Raw genomic sequence first — 26,362 nt, 5'->3', positions numbered from 1 at the left:
ATTTATAAAACTGCACTAAAGCCCATAAATGGCCAAATGTAGTGTCAATAAAATTCCACAAATCATTTCCTATATGGTGAAAGTCATTATGCTGACCCAAGTATGGTGCTACAACTTTTCAGACCACCACCATCTTCTCTTTGGCAACCACCCATCTAACTTTCAGACCTGACTTTCTTTTAGGACACTGGTTGGCAGCTTATGAGCTAAAAGCGGCCTCAAGGGCCACATGTAATGTTCAATATATGAAATTCTTGAGAAGACTGTCAGAGACTGCAGACCTGATAGAGGAAATGAGGGCTCAGAGAGTCTGGACATGCCACTTTTTTGGCTGGAGATAAGCTGCAGAAGACCATATGAAATTGGGAACATGTTACATGAAGCTAGTAGAGATCAATGATATTACCCTAAACCACATGTGTCAAACACAAGGCCCATGGGCCGAATCCAGCCCTCCAGGTTATTTCATGTGGCCCTCTCAGCCAGGGCTTTTTGCTTACCTGGAATGTGGCGGAACTCCATCCCGCCACGTCCGGCTCTCGCCCTCTGCTCCCTGCTCACCACTATCACTTGTAAACATAGGAAGCATTCTGTGTTTACAGGGACAGCTTTCCTTTCTGCAGCTCTTGGCTCTCACAAATCCCTGTATGCACTTGTGGCGGGGACAGATGCTGACCAATGATTTTCCTGCAAATAAGAGAGAGACTGAGCCAACTACCCTGCCAGGAGGTCCTAAAGCCTGGCTGGGTGAGTGAGATGCAAGGAAACTTTTGGGGATGGCGGTGGGGGAAAGTGGTGCACAAGTCAGAAACGAGGGAGAGGGGTGGAAGTGAAATGTGAAGAGCCTGTGAAAGAGAGCTGAACCCTGGATTCTATATGTAGCGTACTCCTCACCCCTGAACTTTAAGTAGTCTTACAGATACATCTGGCCCTTTGAGGGCAACCATAATGCCGATCTGGCCCTCGATGAAATTGAGTTTGACACCCCTGCCCTAATCAATATTCCCACCACAAACTGTTGAGGTCCAGGGGATGCACATCATATACCAAAGGGCCACAGGTTTGGCACAAAGGTTCCGTAGAATTCTACCGTTCCTCCAGAGGTTTCTGGGCGTTCCTTGAGCAATTAGCAATTTCTGCTTTTCAGATACGTTACCACTGACACCAATATCTGTAACGAGGTCATTCTTCTCATTGACCAGCAGTGTAAAGAGTATATCCCTCCCACTGACCACCATGCTAATGTTCCGCGGGTTGTGGATATAGTAATTTTCGGCAGGGGTTCTCTGAGAAGTGACAGTTATTTCAAGGGTTCCTCTGTTTAAAAAGTTGAGAGAGGCTACTCTAGGTCTATGATTTCATGTAAAAATACTGTTTCTCCAAGTCTTTTTTTAAGCTTCTGATACCTTGCGATCCCATCAGTCCTCCAGCTCTGTGCTTCTTACTGGAGCTCCTAGGCTCCCTCCATACCTAGCAGGTGGTCAACTTATCTTCTCCAAGGATTGTATATGACTGAAAAAAAAACTGCTTGAGTGTTGTCCACATAAAACAGGAAAAACCTTAGCATACTGTAGTTCCTACTGGCAGGACCAGGTGTTATTTATTGAAATACAGTGGTTGTCAACTTCTGAGCTAAGGGGGGTCTCAAATGCGGCCCATGACATCTCCAAAGGGCCGTACATAATGTTCAATATATTTAATGCTTGGTCTGAGAAATTGAGGGTCAGAGTGTGGGCATGATACATTTTTGGCTGGGGATAAGCTGTAGAAGGCAGTATGAAACTGGGAACATGTTTAACGAGGCTAGTAGACCTCAATGCTGTTACCATAATCAATGTTCCCACTACAGACTACTGAGGTCTGAGAAAAAAATGGAATACGGGCTTAGCACTTATATATCCACTCAAAATAGAGTACTCACTCGTAGATCAATCACCATGTAAGGTGCTGCTGCCATAACCAAAGAGAAAACATATATCACGAAAGGCAGCCTGGCAAAAGACACCAGGAAAGGTTACTAATGACAGCAGAAATCGGATCATATTAGAGTAATCATAAAAATCTTGAATTTTATTATTATAGAAAAATTGGCATAATCTGAGCCCAAGTATAGAAAAAAAGCGTACCACTTCACCATAACTGGCCTATAAAAAATCGTCCAGATGAAGCTACGTCACCTTGTTTAGCGAAACGTGTTGGCGTCACAGCCGTTCCGTCGCGTGACGTCGCTTACGTGATGCTCTAGGAAGTAAAGGGTGCGTGATGTATACAGTAGATTCCCGATAGCGATCGGCTCTTTGCCGAACGTCCATCCTTTGGAAACTTTGGACCACAACTCCATAAACATCAACAGGCACTAAAACGTAGGTGACAAGGTCTTGTCTAAATTCCCAAATTGGGACGCTGAAGGACGGAGACATGCTGACATCCGTGACATAGGACGGTAAAGTACCTCCATTACAGGGCGAGTTGTGAGCCTGGATGTTTTGCGCTGCATGAACTTATTGCATGAAAAATATCTCCCCTCCTACTTTGTCACCTCGCCACAATGTGATGAATATAATTGTGATGAATATAATTGTGCCATTTATGTGGATACAGGACTGATTAACTGATTAAGTTTATTTACTACCATAGCCTGTCAGTTTCCAATCCAAAGACCTATTTCAGATAATCGCCCATAATTAAGGATATTTCTGATACCGATGTCGGGACTTGCATGAGATAAATTTTCTCATTCAATCAGGATTTACTTCCGCAACAAAAGATCATCCTCTTCTTCTTTCCTTTTTGAACTCGCTATAAGTTGGTCATGACTACTATCTGATGGACCAATCAGGATTCAATCTCCAAATTATCATGATAATTTGAGCAATTTAAGCTCTTTGCAATATTTAGTATTTTTTACTACTCCCTTCTTTCTCTACTGAGATCCTCCCTGGGGCCACACGCTGCTGAGCTATCTGTAAATGTTACAGCCTTTATGGGAATCGCTTCTATGATGAACTCATCCATTTGATCGCTTGCCTGCGTGTTGTCACACGGCGTCCGGACGTGTTTCTTTTAATTGTTGTAAGTATTGTCTTGTCTTGTGTCTATGTGGTTTTTTTTTTTTTTTTTTTTTTTTTTTGTGTGGTGACTACTTTTATATAGGGATTTTTTTATAGGCCAGTTATGGTGAAGCTGTACACTTTTTTTTTTATATACTTGGGCTCAGATTATGCCAATTTTTCTATACTAATAAAATTCAAGATTTTTATGATTACTCTAATGCCCTGTACACACGGTCGGACATTGATCAGACATTCCGACAACAAAATCCATGGATTTTTTCCGACGGATGTTGGCTCAAACTTGTCTTGCATACACACGGTCGCACAAAGTTGTCTGAAAATCCGATCGTTCTGAACGCGGTGACGTAAAACACGTACGTCGGGACTATAAACGGGGCAGTAGCCAATAGCGTTCGTCTCTTTATTTATTCTGAGCCTGCTTGGCACTTTGTGCGTCGGATTTGTGTACACACGATCGGATTTTGTTGTCGGAAAATTTTATATCCTGCTCTCAAACTTTGTGTGTCGGAAATTCCGACGGAAAAAGTCCGATGGAGCCCACACACGATCGGAATTTCCGACAACACAATCTGATCGCACTTTTTCCGTCGGAAAATCCGACCGTGTGTACAGGGCATAATATGATCTGATTTCTGCGCTCATTAGTAACCCTTTCCCGGTGTCTTTTGCCGGTCTTCCTTTCATGATATATACTGAGGTTCGAGGGCCGCACATCATTAACCAAAGGGCCGCAGGTTGGGCCCCAGGAGTGTAGAAGAAGAATACAGTTGTATTTAACATATTTAGGGCTGCAACTAACGATTATTTTCATAATCGATTAGTTGGCCGATTATTGTTTCGATTAATCGATTAATCGGTTAATAACCTTAAAAAAAAAAGTGTGGTATATAATTTTAGTTAATATGTAAAGTTTTAAAAAAAGGCAATTTATTCTTAAATATCTCTATGCAGTGGTAAATATAAATAACCAACTATATGGTAAGGGAGCAAAATATCTAATCCACTCTGAGAATAACAGACAGAAGAGATATACTGTATATACTATTAGTAGAGAGATATACTGTACATACTATTAAAGGGTGAATCTGATAAATATCATCAGACTCAGAGATCAAATGTCTTCCTTCAAAAAAAATTTCATTTTAAGAACGTTCATTCAATTTTCTAATCGTTAGTGGGGTCAAATCGACATTCATTTTCAACCACAGTGATGGGAAAGTTTGGAAATAGAAAACTTCTTGGTCAAAGGAATTTTCAGACAGTGGATGTGGTTTTTGTTCAGAAATTACATTCATTTTAATAACAGAATGTTAATAACAAGTGAAAATTTCAAACAACGTTCTTTCATTCAGCGAATGTACAAAGATTTTTTGTCTGAATATTCTCGTCTGAAAATTGATCGGTGTGGCCAGCATAAGGCTCGCTACACACATATGCAGTTTGCTTTTGATCTGTTTCTGCAGTGCTTTTTGCTGTGCGTTTTGATTTTTGCACACGTGATTTTGCGGCGATTTGCGTTTTTTGCATTTTTTTTAGGCCATTTTGTTGTTGGGCAGATTAAAAAACACAAATTGCTGCAAAAACACATTAAATGCTTTTCTGCAGCTTCTCAATTGAAGTATATTGAACCAAAAAAGCACAGTTTTTGCGTTAAAAAAAAGTCCCTGACCCTTTCCAAATACGCAGCGGCTGAAAAAAGCATAGATGTGAACGTGTCCAATGGGAAACCATGTAAATGAACTGTAGTGCGCTTCTGCAAAAAAGCACCAAAAAACACATAGATGTGAACCAGGTCTAAGACGTTTAGTAACATAATGGGGGTTAAAAAAACTAAAATTAGCCCTTTATAGTACAAAAAATCAAGCAGATATTCACTACTGTAAGGGGTTCATTTTTACTGTAGAACTGTGAAAGTAACATCTACAGTAGCAATTATTTGCTCTTTTTGTACTATAAAGGGCTCTTTTTTTTTTTTTTTTCCCCCCATTATGTTACTGGCCGATTAATCGATTATGAAAATAGTAATCGATTAATTTCATAATCGATTAGTTGTCGATTAATCGATTAGTTGTTTCAGCCCTAAACATATTTAAAGGAACATGACTTGTTGTTATGTTTATGATTTGTGATTGTTGGGAGTACATATACTTTATCATACCTTTTGCATCTTAGAGAATGAAGCCTTATCTACATTCTCCAGGAGAAGCAAATATTGTCTAAATACATGAGACGTGTGTGTTTATTACTTAAATCTTGGGGTGCTTTGTTATTTCTTCCAGATCTATAGTAATCCAGTCTGAAATGTTGGCTTCCTGTAATAAAGACCGGTCACTGCTGCTTTCTCTCCTTGTGCAGGGTGACTGGTCTTGTCTCCGCCCCCCCTGTAGTTTTCTGCAGGCAGTCTGAAGTGGGTGGGGCCTGCTGGGCCCCTCCCACAGCTCTGCTTTCTGCACAGGCTATGTACAGCACAGTGATTGTCACTGCTACTTTTACAAGATAGTATCTGGAGCTAAGGTGAGGCATTTTGTGGACAGAAAATGGACTTTTATCCTTTGTAGCTATTGAGGAATATATTTCAATAAAATGTTTGTGCCCAGAGTTTAGCTTTAAATACATCTGCATTTTAGACCCGATCTTTCATTACATATTGGGTTTTGTTGGCTCTCTGGAGTGTGAATCTCATCAGTGCCTTCTCCCAGTGACTCACCCACGTCTTCCTCTGCTTACAGAGGATCTGCAGATATTCGCAAAGTGGCAGAAATTAACTGAGCAAATTAATTAGGCATGCTTATTGAAGCAGGATATGTAAAACCCGCAAGCCTTCATTACACAGGCAATATGTGTTTGGCTATCGCGCCACGCTCGTTTTCACGGGACATGTGTTGTGCGTTTTCGTTGTGACTCACCACAAATCGCCGCACAACTGTTGTTACAGATTTATTGTAGCACATTAAAATGGGTTTTGGCAACAAACAAGAACTCTAGAACATGTTTCTCTTATCCCGCTGTGTGATACAATATATGGCAACCTTCTTGGAAATGTAAAAACAGCGACTGATATAATAGTTAGAAATCTGCAGATGGAAAGCTGATATACAAAGTAATAACCAATGAACACAGTTTTTTTTTTTCCTTTTACATTTTCATCATTGGATATTCTCCTTCATGATTGCTTGCTTTTGATACATTTATAAAGAACATTCATTTATTTAAAGTGTTACTAAACGCACAACAGTAAAATCAGTCTGTATATGCAATAAAGCATGCTTGTTATACTCACTGTGGAACCTAAGGGGTTAATCCTTCGCATTATGTAAAAAGGCTGTTTAATCCTGTATGCACAGATCCTCCCTTTCTTCCACTGACTCCAAAATGGGTCTGAATAAGACAGAGTTACTGGAGTCGCTCTGCACATGCTCAGTTTGGTGTGTACAGGGGGTCCCCTAGTTACAAACATCCGACTTACAAACGACTCCTACTTACAAACGGAGGCAGACAACAGGAAGTGAGAGGAAATCTACCCCTAGGAAGGGAAATTCTCTCCTGTAAGAGCTATTTTGGGAAAAGGTACCTCCACTGATGCTTTATCACCAAGGCTTGTTTCCACAACAACCCAAAATTTTCAAAATCCAATTGTCATTGGGACAGAAAGTGAGGTGAAATCTTCTGAACAGGGGCACAGACAGCAAAACAAATGTCACAGGGGTGTTAACCCTTCCCTATGCTATCCAAAAAGCTTAAAAATAGTTTTTTTGGCTGGAGCTACACTTAAAAAATGTACCTGTTCCGACTTACAAACAGATTCGACTTAAGAACAAACCTATAGTCCCTAACTTGTTTGTAACCCGGGGACCCCCTGTATTGCTAGAGAGGTTTTGTTTTTTGTTTTGTTTTTTTCTTGGGAGAGTGCATGTGATCAGCACAGGGCCAATCGGCACTGTCCAGACAGAGAGTCAGGGGTCCTGCATCCTCATAGGACAATCATGGGAGAATGAAAACTCCTCCTACAAGCTTTAACCAGGAACTGAGAGAAATCACAACACTGCTATATACTGCTGATCAGAAAATGCATTTAGCAGTTTATAGTTACTAAAATAATGGCATTTCCATGTTCTGTGTAGTGTGGGAGATCAGATATAATGAATGCAGGGTCCTGGGTTTAGGAACACTTTAAGTAATGAGCAGTATTGTCAACATTGAAATCCCAATTTTTTTTATTTTGAATTGTGTGGGGAAGGATTAGAGCCTCTGTCATGTTAAAAAAGTGATTGTAAACCTTCATATTTTTTTCTTTTTGTAAATAACAAACATTTCATACTTACTTTCACTGTGCAGTTCGTTTTGCACAGTGTGGCCCCGACCATCGTCTTCTTCTGGGGTTCGCGGCTCCTCCTCGCATCAGTACCACCCGGGTTACCTTGCAGGCGCGCTCCCAAGTCCAGCATTTGCGTCCATAGACACAGAAGGCAGGACTCGGCCCCACCGTCACTGGATTTGATTGACAACAGCGGGAGCCAATGGCTGCGCTGCTATCAATCTATCCAATCCAGAGCCGAGAACCCTGGGCAGAGAGGTCCAGCACGTCTCTGCCGAGGGAACGAATGGGCTCAGGTGAGTAAAATGGGGGGGGGCTAGGGGGCCGGTCACCGTCAGAAGTTTTTTCACCTTAATGCATCCTATGAGGGTTTATGACCCCTTTTAAAGCTGAACTCCGGGATGAGCAATGATTGGTTAATTAGAAAAGCCCTGTGTATTCCTCCTTGAATCTTCGTGTGATTTGTGTATTTCTTCTAGATCTGTGCAGTAATTCAGTGTGCATCTTTCCCTCTGTGCAGGAGTTTCCTATAATATGGACTAGTCACTGCTACACTCTCTCCTTGTGCAGGGTGACTGGTCTTGTCTCCGCCTCCTCCATTAGTTTATGCTGGCAGCCTGTAGTGGGTGTGGCCTGCTGGGTCCCTCCCACAGCTTTGCTCTTTGCACAGGCTATGTACAGCACAGCAACGATGTCACTGCCATATTTATAGAGTAAAAATCTGGTTTTGCTAGGACATTTGGTGCACACAAAGTGAATTTGCATCCTTTGTGGCAGTTGAGGAATATATTATAATTAGGGTTGCACTGATACTAGTATTGGTATCGGTGCGGATACCAAGTATTTGCACCAGTATTGGTACTCGTGCAAATGCACCCATAACTGAAACCGATACTTTCAGGCTCGGTTATTTGAGCTGTAAGTGGGTCTCCCCTGTTGACCGCTGAAGTGTTAAAGAAGTCCTGTAATTGGAGTTGTCAAAAAAAAAAAAAAAAAAAAAGCAACCGGCCATGTTTATTAACAACATTGCTCAGCAGCTGAAACACTAAAAGTAAAAGAAACATTGTTTCTTTTTGTATCTTTCTGTTTCTGCAGATCAAAGGGATGAACAAATGTTCCTCTGTTTAACCCCTTAATAACCCTTAATTTACTCTAATCAGCCTTAATTAACTCCCTATTCTCCTCCATTTAGTTATTATTTTCCTGCTTTTTTTATTTTTTTGTTCATGTCTATTTTATAAACGATAATGAAAACTTTTTTTTTTTTTTTTTACTTAGTGAATGTTAAAATATATATATATATATATATATATATATATATATATATATATATATATATATATATATATATATATATATATATATATATATATATATATATATATATATATATATATTAACATATATTTACACATTTCACATTGAAAAAGCGCAAAATTTAAAAAAAATCTAATTTTGTCATTAACTTTTCAATGCTTTGTACCATTGCTGACAGCTGAAGTGAAAACAAAACCGCTGCGGTAGGTATCGGTAATTGGTATCGGCGAGTATTAAAAAAAAAAAAAGTGTCGATACTCGTACTCGTTGTAAAAAAAGGTATCGGTGCATCCCTAATTATAATACTACTTCAGCCCCAGAAGGATTTACCCCCTTAATGACCAGGCCATTTTTTGTGATCCAGCACTGCTTTGCTTTAACTGACAATTGCGCAGTCATGCGACATTGTACCCAAACTAAATTGATGTCCTTTTTTTTTCCCCCCACAAATAGAGCTTTCTTTTGGTGGCATTTGATCACCTCTGCAGTTTTTATTTTTTGCACTATAAACAAAATAAGACTGACAATTTTGGAAAAAAAAATAATTTTTTAAAACTTTTTGCTATAATAAATATCCCCCAAAACAAAATGTAAAAAAAAACAAATTTCTTCATCAGTTTAGGTCAATATATATTCTTCTACATGTTTTTGGTAAAACAAATCTCAATAAGCGTATATTGATTGGTTTGCGCAAAAGTTATAGCGTCTACAAAATACGGGATAGATTTATGCCATTTTTATAATTATTTTTTTTTTTAGTGGGATTGCGGCGGACAGATCGGACACCTTTTTTTGGGACCAGTGACATTTATACAGCAATGAGTGCTATAAAAATGCACTGATTACTGTATAAATGTCATCCGATCTCTGTTTTGTCTCGGAGACAGGAAATGATGGGAAATCTCATTATCACAGTTAAATGCTCACATCCGCTCTAAGCCTTCCTACTATAAATGTGCTTTTATTGCTATTTGTATGTGAAAGAGCACATTTGTACACTCTCAATAAAGTTGAAAAAAATTTAAACAATGCGATGTATTGCCCACTCACTGCCTAAAAAACAGACTCCAACCCTCTCACTAAGGCTCCATTCACACCTGAGCATAGCAATTTACTGGCATTTTTGCAGCTTTTTATAGGCTTTTTATAATCGTCTTAGAAGCGTATTACAAGCGTTTTACAGCTTCAGGCGTTTTTGCTTAGCTAATAGAAAGCACCAGGGAGAAGAGAGGGAGAGGAAATTAGGGGTGGAGAGCTGCTGCTTGAGCAGAAAACGAGCGACAAAACGTTAGTAAAACGCTCAACTCAGGCGTTTCTTATGAAGCCTATGGGGCCAAAAACGCTTGTAATCTGCCAAAAAGAAGCTTGTGTGCTTTTTTGAGCGTCAAACAATTTGCTTCAGGTGACAGAACGCTCGGATGTGAACAGGGGCCTTTGAAATGAATGGGATTTGGCTTGTTGAGCATTTTAGAGCGACACGCTTCAAGCAGAAAATCGCTGAGGTGTGAATGGGGCCTAACACTGAGGTAGTGTGGCTGGGCCCTATTTGTGTGCAAGTGTGACGCAGAGATTTGTTGAAAGTAAATGGTAGACACTTCAAATACTGATTTGGTTTAGCCATTTCTGTTCATGTAAATTTGTACCTACTGGTCATTTCCAATAAGGTTTACCTGTAGGTACAATAAATATCTCCTAAACGTTCTCCTGTACAGTGATGCTCTGCATTCAGGGCATACAGTGTGGAATGCAGAGCACCATGCTGCAATTATGACTCCTACGCACATGCGTGGGAGTGATGTCATCGCAGCTCGGCCATTCAAAAGACTGGAGCTGCGGAACCTGGGAGGAAGACCAGATGAAGATGGAGGTCCTGGCAGTGGTGGCAACGTGCTGCTGGAGGGCTTCGTTCGAAAGATACATTTTGTCATAATGTCCTAGTATGTGGTTCAGACTAGCACATCGTGGCGCGACCTGCGGGGGGCTGGCAATTGGTTTTTTTTTTTCACTTTCATTGCCACTTTAATTTTTAATTTTTATAGGATTCATATGATTGCCGTGTTTAGAAGCCCGCTGGATGTTTGTAGAACTGATGACTGTAGAACATGTATGTCGCCTTTTATTTATATATAATATACAGTGTGTATATGTATGTGTGTGTGTGTGTGTGTGTGTGTGTATATATATAATGTAGATTATGTGTGTGTGTGTGTGTGTGTGTGTGTGTATGTATGTATGTATGTGTGTGTGTGTGTGTGTGTGTGTGTGTGTATGTGTATATATATATGTGTATATATATATATATATATATATATATATATATATATATATATATATATATATATATATATATATATATATATATATAATAGATTGCAAGCTCTCATGAGCAGGACCCTCTTAATCCTCTTGTATTATATTGTAACTGTGCTGACTCCCTTTATATGCAAACTGTTGGTGCTAAAAAAAAAACTGTAAATAATCATATACAGTAGCTTTTCATACATAACCCCCAATCTGTCGTTCTATTCCTGGTGGCCTTTTAACCCCCCCCCCCCCATTTTTTTTTTTTTTTTTTTTTATCCAGCAGTCATGGAATTTAGCTGCTTGGTGCAAAATTCAACAGTAAACCTGTACTTCATTTTAAACAATTACAAGCCTGGCCTTAAAGCAAATATTTACTATTGCCTTTTTATTAGCCAAAAATGCCTCTTCTGTGCCCCTCTCTTTGATTCAGTTTCAAAACGTTTCAGAACGTCTAGGCTAGGTCTTGTCCAATGATAGACCCAGCAGGTAGTCTCATCTGACAGTGGATTGGCACTTGGCAGGGTTTAGCCATGAAATCCTGTTTATAGGGTCATTGTAAGTTGGAGAAATCGGAGAATACAATCTTGACTTTTCTCTCTAGTAACAATGCTTGTTTTAAAGCATTGCGGATCACTTTTCAGAGGGGCAGCAATAATAGCTGCATGTGTAAATGAGACCTTACACTTGGGGCCCATTCACACTAGGAACCGCATGTAAATCGCACAGGAACATGCTGCACGTTACTGTGTGATTCACATGCAGTTCTTTGCAGTGCGATTTCAGCCCATTTAAAATGAATGGGCTGAAATTGCACTGCAAAGAACTGCATGTGAATCACACAGTAACATGCAGCACGTTCCTGTGCACCGCACCAAAAAGAATGTATGCGCTACTTTTGGAAACACACTGCAACCGGATCGCATGGTACTTTTGTACCATGTAATGTGGTGCAGGCAAACGCACTGCATTTGCAGCCTGCGTTTGGGGTGTCATTAAAGGGGTTGTTAAGGTTCTGTTGTTTTTTTTTTTTTTTTTTTTTTAATAACAATTATGGTATACTTACCGCTTCTGTGCAAGGGTTTTGCACAGTGTGTCCCCGATCCTCTTCTTCTTGGGTCCCCCAGCGGTGCTCCTGGCTCCTCCCCCGCATTGAGTGCCCTCTCTGAGAGCTGCATTCCATGGGGGCACTCGTGCGGGCACGCTCCCGAGTCCTGCTGCATCTATTGACACAGACAGCAGGACTCGGCCCCGCCCCCTGGCTCCCATGTCACTGGATTTGAAGGACAGCAGTGGGAGCCAATGGCTCCTGCTGCTATCTATCTGTCCAATGAGGACCCGAGACAGCGGCTGGAGCTGCTGGGCTTGTTCTTGTCGCTGGAAAGATCGGGTTCAGGTAAGTAAAATGGGGGCTCGGGGGGGGGGGGGGGGCTGCTGCACTACAAAAGGTTTTTCACCTTAATGCATTCTATGCCCACGAGGGTTTACAACCCCTTTAACTTTGCACTGACACCCGCTGCAGAAGGCAAGGGCAGTGCGCTTTGAATGCGGTGCGGGAAGTCAGCACAGAACACAGGTTTCTCGCAGGGCATTCTAGTGTGAATGAGCCCTGAAGACATTTTTGGCACCGCACTCATTCTGATTTGTATTTTATGTTTGCTGCACTTTTAAGCTAGTACTTCAAAGGTTATTCTGGATAAGATCTATTTTGACCTTAAAAAAACACAAAACAAAAAACAAAACAAAAAAAAAAAACCATAATAAACTGCTGAACCCTATATTTGTCCATAAACCCAGCTTGATGTTGCCCTTTTTTGGCATTACATCCCCCCCCCCCCACCATGGACTGAACTCTGTCACTGAAATGTGACTCTTGGCCATGACGGGGTTAACAGCTGACTTCCTGTTTTATGGAACAATGCGCTTATTTTAGAAGGTTGCACTTCTGTTTCATTTAGCACTGGTCCTTGACGGAATAGGCATTTTGCTGGTTTGACGCTCCTTCCTTTTTTTTTTATTATTATTATTATTCAGAAGGACATTATGAAAACTGCTAAACTGCCATATGTCTACCATAGAGATGTGGGAGTTCTCAGTATTTTCTTCTTCAAACTGATAAATGAACTTTTGGTAGATGCTGGAGAGTTCCCCAACTTAGTAGTTTCTTGTATGTCTTGCAGAGAGATTTCATTTTTTTATTTATTACAGGTTTGTATATAGCGCAATCAATTTACGCAGAGCTTTACATATATATTGTACATTCACATCAGTCCCTGCCCCAAGGAGCTTCCAATCTAAGCTCCCTCACTCACATTTATACATACACATACTCATACCTCCCAACATTTTGAGATGGGAATGAGGGACACCTACTAGCAAACGTATGTAGGTATAGGACACGCCCCCTGCCACACCCCCTTAATGGAGAATAAACCAAAAAAAGGTTAATTGAATCCACAAGGGACTTTTTTTTTATCACTACTATTCCTTTATATTGGCCTTTAAAATTTACAAATGCAGCAATTTAAAATTTGGATGAAAGGTTTAGCAATGGGAAACACTTTTTGAAAGATAAAAAGTGCATTTTATATACAACTATATAGATCAGACGTGAGTGAAAATGTAGCGCTAATAAAAACTGTGTAAAACAGCTAGGTAGGCCAAAATGTAAAATATGAGGAAACATGTAGATACACATTTGCAAAATGTGAATAACAAGCAAACAAGTCCCAATGAGTGGTAAATCGCAAATGCGTCAATGAGAAAAAGAGTGGTGTATACACCACAAATGAAGAGAGGTGTACAATACATCAAGTTGAAGACATCTTCGTGCAGGCAGTCAGGAACACCAGGTGTGATGTTAACAGCTGGTATCACAGAAGAAAAATAATGAATGGGTACTCTTACCGGAACCAATGGATCTGGATGTCAGCGACACCAGATCAAACAGGCATGGACAGGAACAGCTTGAAGTATCCTGAGATGGTCAGCAAGGAGACTGGAACAGGCACAGGTATCATCGAGAGTCAGCTCTTCTCCTATCGAATCACCACAGGGGAATCAGCCCTTGGGCCAATGATGACCGGATGGATGGAATAAGTATATTCATAGTGAAAGAATAAAGAGAAAAAATGCTCCAGATGGTGCAAATCAAAAGCAAATCGGGTATTTATTTTCATAAAACCAGCGTATAATGGCCTAAAATTGTGATCACAGTTAAAAAAGCAATGTGGAGGGTCGGAAAGCAAACCCCTATGCGTTTCGTCCTAATAGGACTTCTACAGGGGCATTGCTTTTTTAACTGTGATCACAATTGTATGCCATTATATGCTGGTTTTATGAAAATAAATACCCGATTTGCTTTTGATCTGCACCATCTGGAACATTTTTTCTCTTTATTCCTTCACCATGAATATACTTATTCCATCCATCCGGTCATCATTGGCCCAAGGGCTGATTCCCCTGTGGTGATTCGATAGAAGAAGAGCTGACTCTCGATGATACCTGTGCCTGTTCCAGTCTCCTTGCTGACCATCTCAGGATACTTCAAGCTGTTCCTGTCCATGCCTGTTTGATCTGGTGTCGCTGACATCCAGATCCATTGGTTCCGGTAAGAGTACCCATTCATTATTTTTCTTCTGAGATACCTGCTGTTAACATCACACCTGGTGTTCCTGACTGCCTGCACGAAGATGTCTTCAAATTGATGTACACCTCTCTTCATTTGTGGTGTATACACCACTCTTTTTCTCATTGACTCATTTGCGATTTACCACTCATTGGGACTTGTTTGCTTGTTATTCACATTCGCATATGTGTATCTACATGTTTCCTCATATTTTATATTTTGGCCTACTTAGCTGTTTTACACAGTTTTTATTAGCGCTACATTTTTACTCACGTCTTGTTTATGAATTTTAGTCACATTCGTATGTAGCTGCATTATTATTTTTTCCATTTATTTTTTTCTATTTTTTCATAATAGCGCAATATTCTTTTTTGATTATACAACTATATAGATCAGACCAAAATGAGGGACAAATGAGGAGGAAAGAGGGACAGAGGGACATTGCTCCAAATCAGGGACAGTTTGGAGCTATGCATACTAGGGACAATTAGGACCGGAGCCAACTGACCTACCAGCATGTCTTTGGTGAGATTTCTGTATTTATAATGTATTTTATATTATTGATAATGTGACCGGAGGAGCCAGAACACATAAAGGTGAGCAGGAACAGAGTCTGAGATTAGGGCAGACAGATCTTACTGTTGAATCTTCTAAAACATGTAAAATCTGGGGCAGACTCGGCCCACCAGGATCCACCTAAAATTGAAGGCTCCATTCCATGCACACTAGACACTCTAAAAAAAAAACACAATTTTTTTAATATGTAGCATTTTCTTTGCAGTGTTTACGAGCGGTAGTGTTTTTGCTAAGAAGTGGGCGGCAAGCCAGCCACCACGTCCTTAAAGCGTAACTTCAGTCATTTTTGTATACAAAAAACATTTTGCCTTTCATTTTCTATTTTAAACTTAATGGGTTGTTTTGCAAGGTGAGGGTTTCCTTGCAGACTGTCCTAGGTAATGCCCGCATGTGATGCTGAGCCTCAATGATTGAAAGAGCTTTAATCGCATGAATGTAAGGGGTGGGCCAGGGACAGTCAGGCTGGGGAGGAAAGAGTTAGATAATACTGGATGTCCTCCAGCCAGGAAATGAGGTGGGATCTATTTGATTTGCTGAAGCTTCTAATACACGAAGTACCTGACTCTGTATTGATCTCAGGGGGATTGTTATTTCAGTTTAGGTGTTTTAGCAGAGTGATGGCTATAAAAAAACACAAAGTGCCAGGGAATATTGTTATCTATATGAGAACCATTACAAAGTAGTAGACTGGTGTATTTAGTTGCATTGATGGCTTTGGCTTTGCCTTGGGCCTTTTGACTTTCTTGTAAGTTATGATTGCTTTATAAGTGACTACGTCAGTCTTCATCTTGCGATGTTCTTTCCTTTATTCAGGTCTATGAAGCTGGCCGGCGTCTCTTTGCCTTCCCTATGTGCTCCGGCTGAGTTGAAGGTGGTTAAGATGGACGTTCTCTATCCTGGGATGTATTGAACTGGTTGGTCCTCGGTGACTGGGACACATTTTGCCAATATGACCGGGTCCAGTTCCAGCTTCCTTCGTGCTCACAGCAAGCACTGCCACACACACCACCAGAACGCCGGCACAAAGACTACAAAGCCCGCTCGGTCTCGGAGCCTCCATGACCGGCCTTTGGCTGCCTCCCTTACACCTGCCCCGGCCAGCGCCTCGGGCAACAGCTCGGGGGGCTACTCTGAGGAAGAGGACAAGGAGCCCGGGAGTTTGTTTTACGTCAACAAAAGTGGCTTCCCCATCGACAGTCAAACCTGGGAGCGGATGTGGACCCATGTGGCCAAAATCCATCCTGAAGGCAAGGACATGGTGGACAAGATACGAAACGCAAGCCTTCTTCCCAAGGTGAGATTTTATTATCTATGGAACTTATGTTTTTTTTTATTGTTGGATAAAGAGCACCGTACCTTTCAAGACCATCCAGCATCATGTGCCCTGGGTGCAGAGCTGACGCACACAAAAGCTGGTGGAGAAAGTGAGTCCTCTACCAGCTTCTGTGTTACGTGACAAGTGGGAGAGGACAGGGCTTCCAAAGGTGGGGAGTTTGACTGGGGCGGTACACCTGTCAAACGGTAACGCAGATGTCCTAAGGCGAGCTCAGGGAGGACAGAAACCTGTGGAGCAGAAAAAAAGCTCTGCCTGTAATAAATAAAAATAAAATACTCATCTCTGTGCTGCAGCATCTGTGTAATGCTGCAGCTGTACAAACATCGGCCCTGAAGCCCAAGTACTGATTGATCATATGACCGCTGATTGCTCTGAGCAGAAAGCCGTGACTGTCAGTCATCGCTCTCTCCTCTGCCCCTCCAGCACTTACTAGAGAGAGAGAGAGAGAGAGAGACTCTGCTTCCGGCTCTCAGCCACATGCTGAAAGATGAGGACAGCTGTCAATCAGGCAGCAGGGTGGATCCTGACTATATTGTCAGGATGCTTCCCAAGTCTGGAGTGACATCTCAGTCAGCTAATGGGGGCTATAGCCCTTTATGAACTGATTCTGGTTTACAGGTAGGGGTGCAACGGATCAAAAAACTCACGTTTCGGATCGTTCCTCGGATCAGGAGTCATGGTTCGGGTCATTTTCGGATCAACAAAAAAAAATCTCCCCCACTGTAATATCCACAATCTCCCCCACTGTAATAATATATTAGCAGGGTATTGGCAGGGTATGGCAGAGTATTGGCAGGGCATTGCAGAGTAATGGCAGGACATTGCAGAGTAATGTCAGGGCATGGCAGAGTATTGGCAGGGCATTGCAGAGTATTGGCAGGGCATTGCAGAGTACATCCGAACTCTCCCCTCCACTGTACAGATCAGTACACAGAGGGGAGAGAGGAACCGGCTTCATGACTTGACGCCGGTTTGTTACAAGTGATCGCTCCGTCATTTGACGGAGCGTTCACGTGGTAAACAGCCGCCGGGTGTACCAAGATGGCTGCCCCTCCGGAGCTAGGCCGAAGCCGCGGCCTTTCCTATGGCCGAGGTCACAGAGCGATCCGCGGAGGTTGATCTGTGCGGATCACGGATCAATGACGATCCGTTGCACCCCTAGTTACAGGGGAACCAAAGTAATTGCAGTTCTGTGATCCACAAGAGAATTATGGCCATAAAAGCTTTGTCCATACTTCTCTTCTAAAAAGAAGTAGCAGAACCTCTATCTGGTTTTAATCGTTGTCTCTTTTCCCTGTTAGGGCGACTTTCCTCTACTTCCTGTGCAGATGATTACCTGTTATGTGGACAGGAAGTAATTAGAAGCCAGCTGCCTTATCCCAGTATGGATTCTATACTTAGTCCTCGAATTTTGACTTACTCATTTTTCTGCCATTCCACAGACCAATGCAGAGAACCTCTGCTGGCCACTAAGAATGATGAGGTGGAAGTACTTGGCTCAGGAAAGGGTGGTTCTTGCAAGGGGCACAGAAAAATATGTGAGGATTAAAGCTGACCTCCAGGCAAGCAGATAAATACACCGATGAAATTGTATCTGAGAGCCATTTTGGCTGCCAAAGGATTTGTATTTCTGACCATCCATTCCTGAGATTTGCACACCTTTGCCCCACAGCAAAGCCATTTCTAGCAGGGCAAGGGACCTGATCTTTCTCTGCTGTAGTTTCACTTACAGGTTTCCTCTCTAACCCAAGGCTGTGATTGGACAGGGGAAGGAGAAGCAGCACTAGAATAAGCTCATCTTTGTCACTCCGCTGTCTTCCTCTATCAGCATGCGCCTTCCATTGCATCACATTGTACTGCTTCTCCCCTCCACTCTCTGAGGTTTGCTGTACAGAGACTGCAGGAGGCTGAAACCAGGTCATATTCAGTTACACTGCTTTAAAAAAAATGTAATGCTGTTATCCACTTACTATACTTGTTATCTCTGCCAGGAGTTCTGCTTAAAGCGGAGTTGCACCCAAAAGTGGAAATTCAGCTTATCCACTCCCCCCCCCTTCCAGTGCCACACTTGGCACCTTTCAGGGGGGAGGGGGGACGGGTACCTGTTTTTGACAGGTACCCTTCCCCACTACCGGGAGACTGCGCCCTTAACCCCCTCCCCCCACAACCCTCCCTCCCGCCGCCAGGCCAGTGGGAAAGAACAACGCGCTTCGTGCATGTGCAGTAGGGAACCAGCTGTGAAGCCGAAAAGGCTCCTCCACTGCCGGTTTCCCTTACCATCAATGGCAGCAGCAGCACCCAAGAGCCGATCCAAAGATCGGATGGGGTGCCGACATTGTGGGCTCCCTGGACAGGTAAGTGTCCTAATGTTAAAAGTCAGCAGCTACAGTGTTTGTAGCTGCTGACTTTACATTTTTGTTGTTGTGGGGGGGCGGAACACCTCTTTAAAGCGGGAACTAAACCCTCCTATTCTTTACAGCCAAGGAAGCGGCCATCTTAGTTTCTGTTCGATCTACAACTGCCATGGTGCTGCACAGTTATGACACCAGCCATTTTTTTAATGCACCTTTAGGTTTTTTTTTTTTTTTTTTTTTTATGAGTGGGTAGTGCTTTTTTTTTTTCCAGCGGGAATGTGGTGGTACATTGTAGGCGAGCAACCCAATACAGCAGCTGCCATAGAGACTCCTATATCCTATTAATATTTTTTATTTGCATCCCTAGCTGGCAGTAGGTTGTTGTCAGCAGATGCCAGGCAGTGGGGCTACCTAAGTGCAATTGAACCATGGATTTATTGTGGCTGCATTTGCCAACCTTTATTTTGTAGTTCCAGGCCAGCTCAGTTAGTCCTGGGCAGAGTGATATGCCCTTCACTTACAAAGGAGAAAGCACATGTTTACCATTTGTGCACTACCTCTACCCACACTGACTGACAGATTGGGGGGGGGGGGGTCTGTTGGTATTTGTGTGTGGGGTCTATGATTGCTGGCTGCTATGGTTGGTAAATGGCAGTGCGGTGGTGAGGAACAGAACGAGGCTTGGTGTGCAGATGCTAGGCGGCGTGGAGGGATGACCTCACTGGAATGCCACACGTTTTCCTGAGCATGCGCGCTACGTGTGTTGTGGTAGCCGCGCTCCTTTCTCGAGCATGACCAAAGAGATTGGTCATGCTTGAGAAAGGAGCACAGCTACCACAACACACATAGCACGCATGCTCAGGAAACGCGTTGCATTCCAGTGATGTCATCCCGCCACGCCGCTTTCCACCGATGGGACCCCTTACAATTGATGTGCCCATTGTACTCTGTACACATGTAAGTTGCCATTTGGATGTTACCATTAAAGCTGTTTTTAATCCTTCACTCAGAGGCCCTTTCTCTCGCCTTGTTTTTCTGGGGATCTATTGTTGCTAGGGCATGTCTATTGGTGCTGGGAAGGATCTGTTGTTCCTGTCAGGGGTTTATTGTTGCTGGGAAGGATCTGTTGTTCCTGTCAGGGGTTTATTGTTGCTGGGAAGGATCTGTTGTTGCTGTCAGGGGTTTATTGTTGCTGGGAAGGATCTGTTGTTGCTGTCAGGGGTTCATTGTTGCTGGGGAGGATCTGTTGCTGCTGTCAGGGGTTTATTGTTGCTTGGGAGGATCTGTTGTTGCTAGGGCGTGTCTATTGTTGCTGGGAAGGATCTGTTGTTGCTGTCAGGGGTTTATTGTTGCTGGGGAGGATCTGTTGATGCTGTCAGGGGTTTATTGTTGCTGGGGAGGATCTGTTGATGCTGACAGGGGTTTATGGTTGCTGGGGAGTATCTGTTGATGCTGACAGGGGTTTATTGTTGCTGGGGAGGATCTGTTGATGCTGACAGGGGTTTATTGTTGCTGGTGGGGGTCTGTTGTGGCTGAGATGTGTCTATTGTTGCTGGGGAGGATCTGTCTTTGCTGGGTGGGTCGGTTGTTGCTTCGGGAGGATCTATTGTTGTTGGCAAGGGTCTGTTGTTGCTAAGGTGGGTCTATTGTTGCTAGGGAGGATATATTGTTGCTGGGGAGAGTTGATTGTTGTCAGGGAGCTGTCACATAATTTTTGTCACAGGGTTGGCGTTTTATATTGGAAAAAATTGTTGTTGGGGATGGTCTATCATTGCTGGGGGGGTTCTATTGTTGCTGCCTGCAGGGGATCTATTTTACTGTGTTTTTTTTTTTTTTTTTTTTATGATTAACACATTCCATACATAATGATACTTAGTTTTGTGTTCTCTAAAAAGGAAGATCTGCACATATTCTGAAAAAAGCCCCATGAGTTGTTATATTATTATAGTCAGTTTTTTTTTTTTGTGGGTGTACATATTTTGCGTGTTCAGATCTTGCGTCTTGGTTTAGTGCCTACCGACAAGCCTCTCCATCAGCGCCGGTGTTGTTGGTGCTCTACAGCCGAGTATTCCAACACTTAAATCTCTTCTCTTTCAACTTGTTTGGTTCCGGAGTGTTTTTTTAGCTAAAATATTACACAGCGGGGCCCAGGAGAAGAATGACTGTTGTTGATGGACCTCTTCCTATGATTCACTTGAAAGAGATGTCTACCATGATGATGTCTGGTGTTTTCACTCACCCCCGGAGTGCCTTGCTTTCAGAAAGTAATGAGTAAGATACGTGTTGACTCTTCCTGGAAGCGCAGACGTGCGAGCGTTCATATAACCGCCAGTGCGAGTATTGTCTGTGAATGTAAATATTGGCGTATTTTATGAAATGCTTCTAAAGACAAGTTTAAGGCCAAAGTCCTCCGAAGACGCAATAAAATACTTGGAACAATCTGCTATTGACTGAGCCATCTAATTACAACATTCAATAACCTCTTCGCTGCTGGAGCAGAGTTTACATTTTTCTGCATCTAGATTAGAAAATGATATGGTAGAATAGCAGAATAGAAAGTAGTTGCAATTTTTTTTTTATTGTATGTCTCACAGTATTTGCGCAATTGTTTTTCAAATGTAGATCTTCAGTAAAAACACACCAAAATGAATTTTAGCGCACACAGACACAATACAAGCCCCATCGTTTTGTACAAAAGAAAAAGATGAGGTTGTGTCTAGTAAATTGATATCCAGCCTTATAACAAAATGCGCCTGCGAAACTGTATGGAAAAACAAGATTTTTGGGGGGCACAACCTAAAGGATGCATTAAAGATGGTGCAGCAATTAGAACATACAACAGAACAAAATATTATAGCGCACAAATACAAAAAAGACATTTACCTCCAGCAAGGCTTATTTAAAGCACCTAGACATTTTAAAAAAACATTATCAAAAAATATGGGGATTTGGTCACACTATATTGCTATATGGTGTTTAAGCCCACTTACTGCGACAAAGTACCCCATGATCAGTGGGTCCTACACTATCCATGGATTGGGAGATTCTGCTTCTCTGAATCATGGGAGCAATACACTCCTCTATATGGGAGAACTTGAGGTCTCCACCCATGACATAGGTGGACACTAATGGGAGGCAGTTGATGAGGGAGTGGCGTAGGGGTGCAACGGATCAAAAAACTCACGGTTCGGATCGTTCCTCGGATCAGGAGTCACAGTTCGGATCATTTTCGGATCAACAAAAAAAAATCTCCCCCACTGTAATATCCACAATCTCCCCCACTGTAATAATATATTAGCAGGGTATGGCAGGGTATATTGGCAGGGTATTGGCAGGGTATGGCAGAGTATTGGCAGAGTATTGTCAGGGCATTGCAGAGTATTGGCAGAGTATTGGCAGAGTATTGGCAGAGTATTGGCAGAGTATTGTCAGGGCATTGCAGAGTATTGGCAGAGTATTGGCAGAGTATTGGCAGAGTATTGTCAGGGCATTGCAGAGTATTGGCAGAGTATTGGCAGAGTATTGTCAGGGCGTTGCAGAGTATTGTCAGGGCGTTGCAGAGTATTGTCAGGGCGTTGCAGAGTATTGGCACTGCTGCCATCCGATCTCTCCCCTCCACTGTACAGATCAGTACTCAGAGGGGAGAGAGGAACGGGCATCTTGACATGACGGCGGGTTGTTACAAGTGATCACTCCGTCATTTGACGGAGCAATCACGTGGTAAACGGCCGCCGGGTGTACCAAGATGGCCGCCGCTCCGGAGCTAGGCCGAGGCCACAGAGCGCTCCGCGGATCGTGGGTGTCCCGATCCGCGGAGGTTGATCCGTACGGATCATGGATCGATGACGATCCGTTGCACCCCTAGAGTGGGGTGCTCCTCACCCAAAAGGCGAAGCTGTATGGTACACAAAGTTATCAATAGGTGTCACTTTAATGGCCGTTACAGCTCATCAGTTTTTAGAGCTCATTTAGACTTGCAATTTAAGAGCAAGCAAGCAGACGAGCCGCATTTATACTTCCCTTCACCCCCCCCCCATATGCAGCTGGACAGGGGTGCACACATGCTGCAGCTGCGATGCTTTGCTTCAATGAACCCTCCGACGCGTTTGGTGAGCAATACCACTGAATGCGACCAATTCAAACAAATGATCCTCTCCCGCAATCGCCCCTTCCTGTGAGCGCAGTGGTGCAGAACTAAAACAGCTGATGTGGAGGTGACCTGTTGCCTCCTCACTACCTGCCAAAGGCCTCAGAAAAAAGCTTTCTTCTTCCTTTTATTTTTTTATTTTTTACATCTTTGAAGCTGGAAGTGCTCAGAGCTTGCGGCTCCTCCTCGCATCGGTAAACCCCCTGGGAGAAGCGCTCTCCCTGGGGGTTACCTTGCGGGCCCGCTCCCGAGTCCAGCATTTGCGTGCATAAAAATGTGGCTTAATCCACTGGGTTTTACTGCCCCTCAGCCATTAGTGAGAACCAGCCCTAAGGGTTTTGCAGTCTCCCTGCTGGAATTTTGTATTTTTATTTAACATTTTGTAGAGTGTAACAGGAGGAGCTGGAATACAGGAAAGAGGATGACAGCACCCCAAACTGGCAGGTGGAAAGGCAGAGAGCTGTCAAGGTTGGAGTACTCCTTTAGCAAGTCATCAGGGAGGCCGTGTCCCTGGAGTCAGTTTAAAGGCAGACTTTGCCGGGTGTGGACCTCTTCAATCTTTGTTTATCCTTTTAGGGTCCCAGAGGACGAAAACTATTAATAAGCAAACTTGCAAAATCAGCAGCCTCCGGTTTAGGAAGAAAGCCTTTTAAATAAATGATGTGTGAAGAGACGAAGACTGCTTAGTAAACAATGTCAGTGGGAAGTACATTTCATTCTGCCAGACGCCATTATCATATTAGAGATCCTGAGTCACCATCCAGAGACGCTTGGGTGACGCTCCAGGAGCGAGGAGAAAATTGCCGTGAATTTTTTCTCATTAAGGGACCTGTCATTACCAGTTCCGCTCGCCATTACTTTGCGTTTTCCACTTATTTCACAACTTTTACGGTCGAGAACCATTGTAGTGAAAGATGCTGGTTGTCATAATAGAAAAAGAGTGTTGTGCAGTAATGGAGTGCTTAAAGCTTTACTCTGGGATAAGCCAATGTTGTCTACATGTATTCTGAAGCTGGGTTCACACGTACCAAAAGTCGGCCGGTTCAGCAGTATGTGTGTGCTCTTCTCTGTTCAGCCGAAGCTGGTTTGACTGGCCCAGCACCCAGACCTCAGGTCAGCATCAGATATAAATCACCAGTGTACCAATTTGATATCCATATGGTCACAGGCATCAGAGAAGAACAGAAGCTGACAGTATAAAACTGCCATAGTTGACGATGTTCTCTGCAAACGAAACGCTTTGGACGGGGCTTAATAATGTTATATGTGGTGGTTTTATGCTATGTCAACTTCTGTTCTTCTCTGATGCTTGTGAGGACCATATGGATACCATAAGTGTACCAATTTGATATCCATATGGTCCTCACAGGCATCAGAGAAGAACAGAAGCTGACATAGTGTAAAACTGCCATAGTTGGCGATGTTCTCTGCAAACGAAACGCGTTGGACGGGGCTTAATGATGTTATATGTGGTGGTTTTATGCTATGTCAACTTCTGTTCTTCTCTGATGCTTGTGAGGACCATATGGATATCAAATTGGTACACTGATGATTTATATCTGATGCGGACCTGATGCCTGGGTGCTGGGCTAGTCAGACTGGCTTCTATTGAACAAACTGGTGCAGCACCCAGACAGTATTTTGATCTTTATTATAACCAGGGGTTGGTCATAGCCAGGCTCCTATATTTTGACTTTGAGAGGTAATACCTGGAAGAATGTTCCCCTAACATTGTACTTCCACAAATGACCTCCACTATGCCCCTTTTAAATAGAACAAACAACTATATAGGAAAAAAACCCTATAGCAAAATGGGACTTTAATGGCATTGACATAAGACAGACCACTTTAGATAACAGCAATAACTTTATTTACATGGCATAATAAAACATATATATGTAGGTACTGTATACATTTGGGTTTAAAAGAGCAAATTCATCATTGTTACATATCCATAGACCTAAAATACATTGCCTTGAATAAGTATTCATACCCCTTAAAATTTTCCACAATTTGTCATGTTACATCCAAAACGTAAATGTGTTTTTGTGAGATTTTATGTGATAGACCAAGGGTCTTCAAACTATGAATGTCAGGGTTTTACAATGCCTCATGGGATATGTGGTTCCGCAACAGCTGGGGGGCCGTAGTTTGAGGATCCCTGTGATAGACCAACACAAAGTGGCACATAATTGTGAAGTGCAAGGAAAATGATAAATGGTTTTGAATTTTTTTTTAACAAATATGTGAAAAGTGTGGGGTACATTTGTATTCAGCCCCCCTGAGTCAATACTTTGTAGAATCACCTTTCACTGCAATTACAGCTGCAAGTCTTTTTGGAGATGTCTCTACCAGCTTTGCACATCTAGAGAGTGACATTTTTGCCCATTCTTCTTTGCAAAATAGTTCAAGTTATGTCAGATTGGATGGAGAGTGTCTGTCTGTGAACAGCAATTTTCAATTCTTGCCACAGATTTTCTATTGGATTTGGGTCTGGACTTTGACTGGGCCATTCTAACACATGAATATGCTTTGATCTAAACCATTCCATTGTAGCTCTGGCTGTATGTTTAGGGTCGTTGTCCTGCTGGAAGGTGAACTTCTACCCCAGTCGCAAGTCTTTTGCAGACTCTAACAGGTTTTCTTCTAAGATTGCCCTGTATTTGGCTCCATCCATCTTCCCATCATCTCTGACCAGCTTCCCTGTCCCTGCTGAAAAAAAGCATCCCCACAACATGATGCTGCCACCACCATGTTTCACAGTGGGGATGGTATGTGCAGTGTTCGTTTTCTGCCACACATAGCGTTTTGCTTTTAGCACAAAAAGTTCAATTTTGGTCTCATCTGACCAGAGCACCTTCTTCCACATGTTTGCTGTGTCCCCCACATGGCTTCTCACAAACTGCAAACAGGACTTCTTATGGCTTTCTTTCAGGGTGGATTTGATTTAAATCACGATTGAAATCACTAGTAAAATAGCTTGATTTAAATCATAATTTTTAAAGAGCGACTGTCATCTTTGACCTGTAGCAGCTCCTCCTCTGACCCGCTGTTGACTCACCAACAGTCCCATTCACTTTAATAGGACGGCTGGTGATGGGGCAGTGACACAACAAGGTGAGGGACGTGGCGGCAGTAGGTGTGTGGATGCCGCTAACAGGCGCTGCCATGATGGATCTGAAATGACAGGTGCTCTTTAAATGTAAGGAGTTATTCTTGCTGGTAGTTAGAATCTTTAATATTTGCAAACAAAATGAAGGTTTCCTATTTAGAATAATAAGCTGTCAGGTTAGTAAAACAGCGATATCGGAACT

General features: G+C 42.6%; 1 protein-coding gene across 2 annotated transcripts in view; it reads left to right on the top strand.

Moving 5' to 3' along the window:
* VASH2 (vasohibin 2) overlaps nt 1-26,362 on the top strand; it is a 157,135-nt gene that overhangs the window by 15,685 nt on the left and 115,088 nt on the right. For both annotated transcript variants that reach the window (XM_073628397.1, XM_073628398.1), the window contains exon 2: nt 16,025-16,505. In XM_073628397.1, coding sequence (XP_073484498.1) covers nt 16,161-16,505 — 345 coding nt within the window. In that variant the 5' untranslated portion in view covers nt 16,025-16,160. The remainder of the gene's footprint in view (nt 1-16,024; nt 16,506-26,362) is intronic.

This window comes from Aquarana catesbeiana, linkage group LG04, assembly GCF_042186555.1.
Source record: "Aquarana catesbeiana isolate 2022-GZ linkage group LG04, ASM4218655v1, whole genome shotgun sequence".
NCBI lineage: Eukaryota > Metazoa > Chordata > Amphibia > Anura > Ranidae > Aquarana > Aquarana catesbeiana.
Note: the sequence above shows the minus strand (reverse complement) of the source record. Positions and strands in the feature narration are given on the sequence as shown.